At 44.4% G+C, this 11,731-nt stretch overlaps 1 protein-coding gene across 1 annotated transcript in view; it reads right to left on the bottom strand.

Annotated features, from left to right (window-relative positions):
- The window catches only part of CEP85L (centrosomal protein 85 like), a 122,129-nt gene extending 112,324 nt beyond the window's left edge, over positions 1 to 9,805 (bottom strand). The window contains exon 1 of the mRNA XM_049817914.1: positions 9,456 to 9,805. Within this exon, the coding sequence (XP_049673871.1) occupies positions 9,456 to 9,504 (49 nt within the window). The 5' untranslated portion in view covers positions 9,505 to 9,805. The remainder of the gene's footprint in view (positions 1 to 9,455) is intronic.
- Between the last annotated feature and the right edge of the window lie 1,926 nt (positions 9,806 to 11,731).

Here is an 11,731-nt window from a genome sequence, read left to right on the forward strand (position 1 = left end):
CAAGGAGTCAGACTAGAAGCAGTGCCAAGGAGGGAGTGGGAATGTCCAGGCACACTTCTGATGCCTACCAGCAACCAGCTAGTAACTAGGCTTATCCCTACTGCCAAATTGCACATTAAGGCAGATTCTGAACTGGAGCAAGATAGGCATAAGTCTCCGCTGGTTTCACTGTGGAGGACAAAATCTGTTCAACTAGCAGAACGTTCAACACAGCATTCTGCTAGCTAAAAAGGTAACAAAATCCTTAGACTGACACAGTACGTAATAATGGACCCAGTATCCCTGATTTCTATTCTAGAAAGTATGTATGTAAAACAAGAACTCAAATTTGTAACACACTTTATAATTTTCAGGCAGCATTTACCTGTAGTTATTTGATATCAACCCAATGATGAAATTCCTACCCTTGTCAGGAAAGGAAGAGGTTTGCTTTCATTTCATCACTGACAGGAGCAAGACCAGGAATTCAGTCCAATTGTTGATGGCACTCCTGTGAGTTTTCCACTTCCAGATAGAGTATTTGCATAAAACAGAACTTCAAAATACAAACTGCAGATGTTTCTTATTTCACATTTGGCACACAGACTACATGTATTACCTCATGCCTGCTATGCTGGCTTGCCTCTTTGTCTTTGGACTCAATGCACTATTCACCCCATAGAAACACAAAATGATATTCTTAGTTTCCATTCACTTCCATATAGTAACTGCAGAGGAGAAGGCTACCTTTTAAACTTGGAAAGTATATCACTTATAATATGAAGAGGGGAACGTCTAGGAAAATAAACACATTGAGTTATGCTTACAGTTAATACAAACTTCAAACAGCCCTCAGGACATGCAGTCAGCTCCTAGAGCCTGTTAAAAAGCTGTGCACTTGTAGGTGATCAGCTGAATCCTTTGATCAAAAAAAGCTAATGATCACAGATTATCGTCTGTTTCAGCCCTTCTTGCAGCTTAGCTTTATTTGGTATTCAAAATCATAATCGGGTAAGTTTTTCTCCAAATTGTTTGTCATTTCAACATTTTTCTTACCAAGTTACCTTTGTCCTCCCTCTTTCTGTTTAAAGAGTTAATTCAATCTCCTCTATGCATGGGGAAAAGTGAAGTAATCACAGCTGCTACAATGAGTCAAAAAATACTAAATGGTTTTAAGCAGTTCCCACACTTAGCAAAGTAGATCAAATAAAGGAGTCTAGCAGTCTTACTTTTTTCAAAAAAGAGCATAATCTCTCTCCTTGTAATCAGATATCAGATCTAAAGAGATCCTTGATACTAAAATAAATGGTGAAGACAGAGACAAAAAAAAATAAAAAAAAAAAAAATCACTGAAACATTTTGCCCAAGTATAACAATGCTAGAATTTTTTCCATCATTTTTCAGAGGTCTAATGTGCATTATACATACAACAAGATATACTTTAACATGGCCTTACCAAAGACCAAGCCTCCAGACTACAGTTTTAGCGCATGCTAATGGAAGTATGCACATCATGTAAGGGAGTTCCCACATTGTTACATTTGGGTTAAAAGGATGAAATTTTGGCTTCACTTAAGTCATTAGGAGATTTTCCTTAAAAACTTCCAATGCTTATGTCACAAGGCACAACCCCCAAACTCACCTTCTCAGCTTCCACTCACGCCTATTCAATATAAGCAAGGACACTACTCTGGAATTTAAAACAAAAGAGCAGTAGTTGAAAAAAACCAAACCAAACAAACTTTCACACTGTACACCGTCAACCTTACCTAGGATACTTCCAGTCAAAATCAGTACTTCTTGCGTTTCCATCTTCACAACTACAATCACTTTTGAGGTAAAACTTTGCATTGCAATAATTCTACTGACCACAAAAAAAGCCCTTATTCAATCGGTTTGGTATTTTGGATGATGAAGTGAACAGAAAGAGGTTAAGATCGCAACTGTTAGCTTTGTTTCCCGTAAAGTCTATAGTAAAAGTGATAAAATTTTAAGTAAGGGTATTTTCAATGCCTTTTAGTGCTTCTAGCTGGGTCACTATACTCCCATTTTGTTTTCTTATTACCCACAGAACTATCAGGCCTTTGATCAGTGCTAGTCACTGAACTTTTATACAAAGCATTAATTCTCAACAGGAAGAATGTCTCCAAAGGTTCAGAATTGCCAAGAAGTATAAATAGCTTTGCTGTAGGGTAGGCATTCGGGAGAGAAGATAGCATATTTTAAAGAAATACAGACTTGAAAAAAAGTCTTATTTATTCTGAAACATTTGAAAAAGTTGCAGCTTTCCACACCATCTGGAAACTAGGCTACAAAAGGAGTAAAGCAGACATTAAAAACATAAGGATACCTTATAAGGAATCTCAGATCTGACTCCAGGACGATTCAAGAATGCTTCTTGTCTGAATCCTACACCAGTCTCTTAACATAGTAGGAAGCTGAAAGTTTGAAAAGCATCATTTTCTAATTGCATTTGCTAAGTCTACTTTAGGTATTTTAATCAATGAAGAAGCAGCATGACCTTTCCTTGGCACTACTTGTGCTGCCCCTTCTCAGCAAGACTGAGATAGGCCCCTACTACCTCTCCAGTCATTATCCATTATTCTGGACCCGTTTCAACCTGTATGCAAGTCCACTAATTGGTGGAAGCTACACTGTCCAGTGGAATTAATGTCACTTTTTCCTGATCCTCTCTCTTAATCTTTCTTGGCCTTCACGGTAAATCTGAGGATTAACTATATACTTCCTGATGTCATCAGCAGTGAAGCAGGATTGTGCTAGGACATTTTTCCACTATCCATCCGCTGACTGAAGAGCCAACCCATTTGACTCCAGATATTCTGCACCCACCTGACACCAGCATAGACGCTTCCTGCAGCAATGTCTCACACCAGGGTCAGGCAACTGTAAAACCCCCTTCAGTATTTATTGAACTTTAGTATTCTCCTGGTCCAGCTCCCTGAATTAGCTTGCGATAAGGCTGAACAAGTGCTACAGTGGGCACAGGGGAAGCAGTAAGGATACATGAGCAGAGGTACCCAGAAGGTACCAGTGGGTACAGCAACTACCCACTAGATTATTTTAGCTGTAAAATGAAATCATGCCCTGCAATCCACCCACATACACCCCTTCAGACAAAAGGAGGAGTCTACCTGTCACATTTTCTGACATTTCAGGGACTATCATACCTTGAAAGAAAAAAGAGAAGAAAAAAAAAATCTCAACACTTGCCCTTCTTTTATTTGTGTTAATGCCTCCTTTTACAGAGGGGCCATTCGATTCTCAAAAAACAGCAAAGATCCCTGGAGAATGAGGACAGAAAGATGCAGTGCCACTTACAGCATGGCTGGCTGCGGAGAAATAGGTCACTTGAGCGTAGCTGTGCAATCAATAGGCTGTTCAAGCCCAGGCAACCAAGCCAGATGCTGTGGAGAATGGTGCCCAGGGAAAGCTAGCATCCTCAGGGGCGATTCCACAGGGCTCAGCAGTTTCAGAGCACATGAGGGATGATGGGTCAGGACTAACACAGACCTAAGCACACTTGTGAGCAGATTTACACAAATTATTCCCTGCTGCATGTTCTCCTCCAGCCATCCACCTCTGGGCCTCTGCACCCAATCTGCAGTCTCCCATGTGCCACGTTTAGAACCTCCTCAACTTGCCCTAGACAGCAAGACACTCCCATATGGAAGCCTATGACAGAAACCAGAACCTTATTATACTTCAGTATACCTTCCCACAGTGTTGGCAGGAATAAACTTCAGGGCCATATACAGTATTATTCCAGCTCTACCAAAAGAAATATTCAAAACATAATGGCTTCCTTCTTCAGAAGTTGTAGCGGGTACAGGTGCCAAGGTTTTGGTAGTGGGGGGCTGGAGGGGGACCTCTGTGAGGAGAGGCTGTGGCTGCCCCGTGCCAGACACGGCGGGTTCCAGTGCACCCACCACAGGGCACGGCTGAGCCCCACAGCCAAGATGGTGGCACCTCAGGGAATACGTGTGTAAGGAAGGGCAAAACACTGCCTGTGAGCAATGGGGGGTGGGGGGAGAAGTGTGAGAAACGGCTCTGCGAGCCCAGAGGTGAGAGCAGGAGGAGAGGAGGAGCAGGAGCTTCTGGGCACCTGAGCAGAGATTCCCCATCAGCCCCTATAGAGACCAGGCTCGAGCAGGGGAACAGCAGGAAGGAGCGTGGAGAGGAGCTGCCATGGCCCGACCCCACAGCCAAGTCTCTTTTTCCCGTGATGGTAACTGGTACGCAATCTCCCTGTCTTCATCTCAACTCACAAGCTTTTCCATCCTATTTTCTCTCCTGTCTTGCTGAGGAGGGGGAATGACCGGCTGGGTGGGCATCTGGCAGCGAGCTAAGTTTAACCCACCACAGAAGTCAGTAAGAAAGCCACTTTTTGAAATCACATAGCAAACACACTGAACATGTTTTAAATGCTAATCACAACCACAATGAGACTGTTTCATTGTCAGTGTACAACTCCAAGACACAATTTGGGCATCTGAGAGACTACTGACAACTACAACCAAGTCAGCACTTTTTCAGCCAAAAAACAACCAACAAAGGAATTGACAATTAGTTTAACTCTCCAACTATTAAGCCGCAGGCAAGTTACATAATAAAAACAGGCATCCAAAGAGTACAGGAAGCAAAGCAGTAGATATTGAACAAGTGTAGTTACTATTCCTTAATGAACCTGTCTACAACAAACAGGCTTTGCTTCCAACAATGGCAGGTGATCACCTACAACCTCAAATCACGCAAGAACTGTTTGATTTAGGAGGCGTTCAGCTATTCTTACCACTATGCATTGTTATTGCGTTTGGCAACTTTTCCATATTTTGAAATGCACGGGGTCTTTAACGGGTTCTTTAACAGGTATTAAATGCCTGGCAAAATCTTAGCTTAATTTGCAACTGTAACAGGCAATATTTGGCAGACATAAATCCTAGGCATTTTTTGAAGAAACTACAGGTGCTCTTATCCTAACTAGCACTTCCTTCACCACCATCCCCTAGTGCAGACCTGATGGCTCAGGCCGCTTTTTACCATATACTTAGTCTGTACAACTGCTTAGAATTAATGCATTCTTCTCAAAATCATTAAACTAATTACTACTTCCTTTAATTAAAGTTTTAAAAGCACAGAATTACTGAAACCACAAGTCTATATTCAGTCAGTAAATGTTTAACATACAGTTAACATACAAGAGATTAGAACAATTGCTAACCCCTAAGACCAACAATATAATATACCTTTACATCTATCACTCTTTTCTTGCTAAGCAGTTATGACATCCATGTTTTGTACACATTAAAAGAGTGGATACTATGTCCATAAAAGTGAATTGCCTGGAGGGATGAAAAAAAAAAAAAAAAGGCATTGTTTTTGAAGGGAAGTAAGTAACTCCCATTCACCACCACTCAAACACAGAATGCCATTTCATGTCATTGTGATCTGTGAAAGATGGCAAAGGCCATTCTAGCAGCTGGTCTTGCAGCTGGAGCATTACATTTTTAAGCTTGGGTAATCAATCATTAGAATGCACCATATACATACGCGTGTATATATACACGCACACTTACAACTGGGGAACAATTTGAAGTCCACCTTTGGTCACACTAACTCACCACTCGGTGCCTTGCCTAGCCTGCAAAGTTAAACCTGCCTTCTCAAGATGTCCCGAGAGCTGTCACATCCCCAGCTGCAGACCTCTCACAGCAGACCAACAAAACTTGGTACAGAAATGAAACCATTGGATTTCTGTCCCCCCTCCACCCAGAAAGGACGAAAAAAGAGTGTCGTCGGCCCCGTCCTCCCCACCTTGGCTGTGTTGTGAAGCTGCCTGTGAAGTCCATGGGTAACCCAAGGAGGCAGCACCCCACGGGCCTTACAATGTGTTGTGACCTTATTGCTGCTGACACTTTGATTATGACATCATTAAATAATCTTTCAGATCCACGTGTGTCATGCTCGCTGCCAACAAGGGTTAAGTAGGAAAACACTGGCGACTTGTGGGATTTGCCTTATGAACAGATCACATTGCCAGGGCTCTAGAAGCAGAGGGATGCAGGCTGCTATTTTTAGGGAGTGTCAATCACATCCTTTTGAGCACCTTACTTCCAGTTTTCACCACTTCTTGCTTTTGTCACGTGAACTGCTCTTACCAGCCAGATTTCAGTAGTGGTCAACCATTGGTAATATTGGACAACAGAGAGAAGCTTTACTACAGGTGGTACAGTTTACTGAAGGTAATAAATACTTTATTTTTTCATTTTAATGTGTGTTTGTTTCCACAGGCATCTGTCGAACACACATAGCCTAACTGAATGACTCTGAATCCCAGAGGAATAACACATCTCGATGAACTCTTTCATAGTCTTAAAAGAGTTATTAACCAACTGTGCGTTTCAAAGGATGGTCTAGATGAATAAGCAAAGGGCTTGAAATGCTGTATGCCCTTCACTGCAGTTATTTAAATTCCTGCGGCATAGTGGGTAACTGCTGTCTTTATAGAAGTATAAACTATGCTGCAAGGTTTTCATAAACAGTTAAATGTGTACAAGAAGACTGCAAGACTGTAAGTCAATCATATACATTCCAAAAAGAGCAATTTAATTTTTCAGGACAGGTACTGAGACTGTAAGAAGCTGAATTTATCTTGGATGGGCAGCAAACTTTGTCATTAAATCCATTGGTTAAACAAGAAGCACCTATCTAAAAAAAGGAAAAAAAACCTCAGCAGCATGCAAACAAGACATTGTATTTTTTTCAGAGAATGCACTCCTATAGAACTGAAAAGTAAAAACAACGTGGGAGTTACAAGAGGGAATAAAACTGAAGGCCACAAATTAAATACTCCCTAAGAAGTGTCCTTGCTGGTTACATTTTAAGAAAAACAGAATTAATTTGCATTTATTACTGAAAATCTGATAATTCCCCTGTGTAAATAGTTAGAATTCTTCAGTAGGCACCTAGCTTTGTAAGGGTATTGTAAGATTTTCAATAGAAATAGGACTTCTAAATACCCATATCCATAGATAACCAAAATACAACTAGCAAAATAGAATGCTTTTCAGTAAAAACACAGCTTAAGAAGAATCAACAAGTCATAAACTGTTATGCTGCCACACCAATATTTAAAAGACAATCAGAATCCACAGCAAGTAGTTGCTGTTAACAGAATTAAACATATTTTGGCAAAAGGAAAATTCCTTCAGTTTAAAAAAGAAAACCTTAAACTTCTGCTTCCTAGTTGGATGCTACCATTCCACGACAAAATGCTTTTCCTATGGACAGCTTCCTTCTCAACAACAACAACAACAAAAAAACAACAACAACAACAACAAACACAAAACACCAAACAAAACCCAAACAAGCCCAAAAACCACACCAAATACCTAACCTGGCAATAATATAACAGCACAGGATCCTAGCAGCCATCATCCCTTCATTAAAATACCTGCATGGAGCTAATTAACTTCCTCTTCTTTAGAGGGATTACAGACCTCACGAAATAGCTTCTCAGCTTCTCGACTCTTTCAAAGTAAGACTGATGAAGGAAGGGACTACTATGTTGGAAATTACAATGCACAGATCATATCTCAAGGTTAAACCTTTATCCTCTTTCTAATTAACCACCACCTTCTGTTAGTCTATCTTATCTCAAATTAGAGATTTTTCAAATTAGAGAAGTTTTGCTACATTACATTTCTCCTGCTTATAGATAAACGTACATTTCAAACCTCATATTAACCTTGAGTATTTAAAGAAAAGAGGGGATGGAGGAGGAAAGAAAAGCAATACACAAAATAAGTTCTCAAATCTTAAAGACAATTCTGACAAACAAACAAACATTCATCCAATAATTTACTGATCAGAATTGCTGACAAATGCAACATAGTACTAAAACACTTTTATTTGACCCAAACCAAAGGGGAGACACTGTAACAAATGGCATAATCCAAAGTTTTCTGAAAGAAATGCAAAATGAACACCAACAATCTTCGTAACAGTCTGAAGTTAGTGCCAGGGTGTGCTTGTGGTATAACCTTCTAATATTCCTGCCCCAAACACAAATAATCAAGAATTAGAACACCCTAAATTCCTGCAGTTTCCATCAAATCAACTGAAATCTCTGCATCTAGTGTTCAGAATACCCAGTATCTTTGCAGGCTGTAGCACAAAGATAAGGTAAATCCATTCTTTTGGGGGAAGCATTTGAAAAAAACAAAAAAACAAAAACACCACACAAAACCAAAAATCACAACACTTCAGCAAGGCAAAGACATTATACATAAAAATGAATAACTTAATAGTAGTACAGAAAAAGGGAAGAATGTCTTCTTTCACATTATAGGGACTGAACATAAGACTACTTGATAGAGATTCAGGCAGCTGCCGAGAACCTCTTAGCAGCTCTTGTATTTGCAAGACAAACCGCATCAGTCGAAAGCAAAACAATCCTGCCATTTAAATATGTCAACTAACTGTATATGCATTATGCAGTCATATTTTGCAGTCCCAAAATTAAAATAAGAATCCAAATTTCTGAAGGAAAAAGAATTATTGCAACACTTAAAAAATTATTCCAACGCTTGCAACGGCAGAGCCAAACCACAAGAGCTTCACGGTGATCAATTACTTCAGTAAGTCAAAATATCACAAAATATCTGCAGGAATTCTGCCCGAGTAAAGCAGGTGATCGAGTTGGCAGTATTTTCAAATCCCGAAAGGGGCATCCAAAAGAGTCGGTACCTGGCCTTACCTGCCCAAAAGTAACGCTCGTACGGCTCTGCAATCAACTCACCTATTTTCCCCCGCCGGTTTTGACAGCCTTTACGGTGGAAGGTGAGCCCATCGCTTACAGATAGGATGTCTCCCCAGTAACAACCCGACTCCAAGCGTAAAATTTCAACGTATCCCTGCCAACCCGCAGGAACTAGGCTCTAATTAACCCAGAGACAGAAAAGTGGTGCCAAAAAAAAAAAAAAAAATAGGACTCGACCGATTTGTTGCAGTCTAAGTTTAAAACCAAAAGCGTACTGGAAAGCACACTTCCAGCCTCTGCCTGAGGGCACACTGACAAAACGGGGAGGGGGGGGGGGGGGGGGAAGCCCAAGACAAGGAAACGGATTATGTGGGTTAAGCTCAGCTTTTATCATCCGCTACAAGGTCCAGCTAAATCAACACCGAGCGCCCCCCCCCCCCCCCGCGGCCGGCCGACCGACCCCGGGCCGAGGCGGCGGCGGCCGGGCCGGCCCCCGCGCCCTCTCCGGGAGGCCCCGCCGCCACGTTCCCCCTCAGGGAGCCGGCGGTGCCCGTAACGCTTCCCGCCCGCCGTGGGGAGGGAGCCGCTTCCTCGGAGGCGTCTGTGAGGAGCCGGGCCGAGGAAAGGGAAGCGGCGCGGCCCGCCCCACCGGGGGCCCTTCTGCCTTCACCCCCTCCCGCCCCGCCGGGCTCCTTACCCGCCTTAAAGCCGCGCAAGCCGAGCTGGGGGTGCAGCCCGCCCCACATGGTGCCGGGCCGGGCCGGGCCGGGGGGGGGCCGCCGCTCCTCGGCGGTCTGTCGGTCGGTCGGTCCGTCGGCAGCGGCGCTCTCCGGCGGGCGGTCGCGGCCCGGATGGCCGGAGCGGGGGGGAGGCGGCCGCGGCCGCTGCCGCTGCCGAGGAGAGGTTTAGCGGGGGGCTGTCGCCGCGGCGGGGGCCGCCGCCTGCCCCAGAGGCGCCGCGGCCATGGTGCCGGGCCGCGACCGCGGAGGGCGGTGGGACCTGGCCGCCCCCCCTGGCAGCAGACAAAACTTGCTTTATCGCGCTGCCGCCGCCGACCGCCTGCCTCTCTCGGGCGCTGCGAGCGGGGCGGAGACAGGGGCGGGAGCCCCGCAGATGCTGCTGCTGCGGCCGCTGCCGGGGGGACGAACCGCTCGCATAACCCGGCCCACGGGGAGGGGGCGCGGGGCGAGCGGCTGCCAGGCAGCGCCGGGCCCCGGGGGAGAGTCCGCCCGGCCCGGCCCGCAGGCCCGCAGCGCCCGGCCGAGGCGGCCCCCGCGCCCCGCCGCAGGCCCCGCCGAGGGCCGCAGCGGGGGGAGTCGGGCGCTGCCGTGGGCCTGGGGTCTGTTAAACTGCCTGGGCCGACCCCGGCCGCCCTCGCCGAGGCTGCCCGGGCCGCGGTGAGCCGCCCTCCTGCCCGCTTAAACCTGGGACCGAGGGAGGGGGCAGCGGGCAACGGCGCGTAACTGTCGTCGGGGAGAACGCTTAATTTGGTGTAAGGGAATTGGTAAAGAGGAGCGAAATGCCTTCCTCCAGAATTACGGCGTTCGAAATACCCGAGGCCGGTGCGTGCAGACGTAGAAGAGTTTGTAAAAAAATCACCATTTTCCTGTACTTTCTCAGTAAGAAAACGTAGAAGAATCGTAACGGTCGGTTGAACAATCAGTTCCACCGGAAGATCCTCAGTATCGTCATAAACTTTAAGCCGCAGGACTGGAAACAAAATGCTCCTGTCAGCAATAATTCAAACCCAGTAAGAGGCTTCCCCCAGCTGCTTTGAGTCTGCTCCAAATACTTGGAGACATCGTTCAGCAACAGCAGCCTTCGTGTTACTGCTGTTTGCAACTGCAGCCTAGTGGTCCCCATGGCAAACCACCTTCTGAACAAGCGTACCCTGACTCGGTCAGCAGTCCACATTGTCAGACAAAAATAGAAAGAGAAGACACTTTGACAGCTTCTAACTTCAGTGTAACCATCCTGAAATTACAAAACCCGCCACCACCGAGAGAAGAAAAGGAGTACTTTAGACAGCATTGCAGAGTATGGTGGACGTGGCGGCTTAGGGAGGTGAGGTGAAACAGGAGCCGTCCTGTGTTTGTGTGGAAACATTCACAATCGATAAATAAAATCTGCGTTCAAACACTTCCTGCTGAACCGATGCATTTTTAATTAGTAGCTGATGATCACAGAACAGCTTTTAACTCTTTGGAAAGTTATATGTTATATTTCAGCACAAGTCATGTTTTATTTATGCCTAGCTAGGTATTTATAATGTACTCCGTAAAAGAGAGGCCTCAGAAGTACTGGCATGAGCCTGTAGAAATGCTGCATGTTGTTATTCCATCCTCTTATCCATATAAAGCCCTTATGTACTCACTGAAGACCTGACGCGATGTGCATTCTTCACCAGCTCGTTTTAACTATGGAGCAGAACTGTCACTAGGTGTTTCGTAGGTAGAGTTGTAGAAACACAGGCTTTAAAACAGTAAATACTGAATAAAAATCCCAAATACTAAAACTCCAGGACATCCCGTCAAAATCTTCAGACTGTTGCTAGAGGTCCTCTGAATGATAAGAGGTCAGAAGCATTTTCAAGAAGCCACAAATAACTGGCTTACAGTAGAAGACCAATGCAGGAAACTGAATTATTCTTGATAACACCTCAATGAAATCCAACTTCAGTATTGAAGTATGTTTGTGAGAGAGAGCATGGTAGGTAAACATGAATGTAAGAAGGAAGAATAAAAGTTTAAAGTGTCTTGCAAAACACTCAAGACTAAGAAACATGTAAGCAGCTTAGGTCAAGACCTCTTTAGAGGACTTGCCTGCATGTAACATTTATTGCATGCTGTTTTGTTGGATAAGCATGTGTACGTAGCATATTTACAGGAGGACGCAGTGAGCTGTGAGGAAGCTGAATATCAAGAAGGGGAAGGCATCTAGCAGCAGGCGAGGAGAAAAATTACCTCATCACTG

Source organism: Accipiter gentilis, chromosome 15 (genome assembly GCF_929443795.1).
Source record: "Accipiter gentilis chromosome 15, bAccGen1.1, whole genome shotgun sequence".
In the NCBI taxonomy this organism is placed as follows: domain Eukaryota; kingdom Metazoa; phylum Chordata; class Aves; order Accipitriformes; family Accipitridae; genus Astur; species Astur gentilis.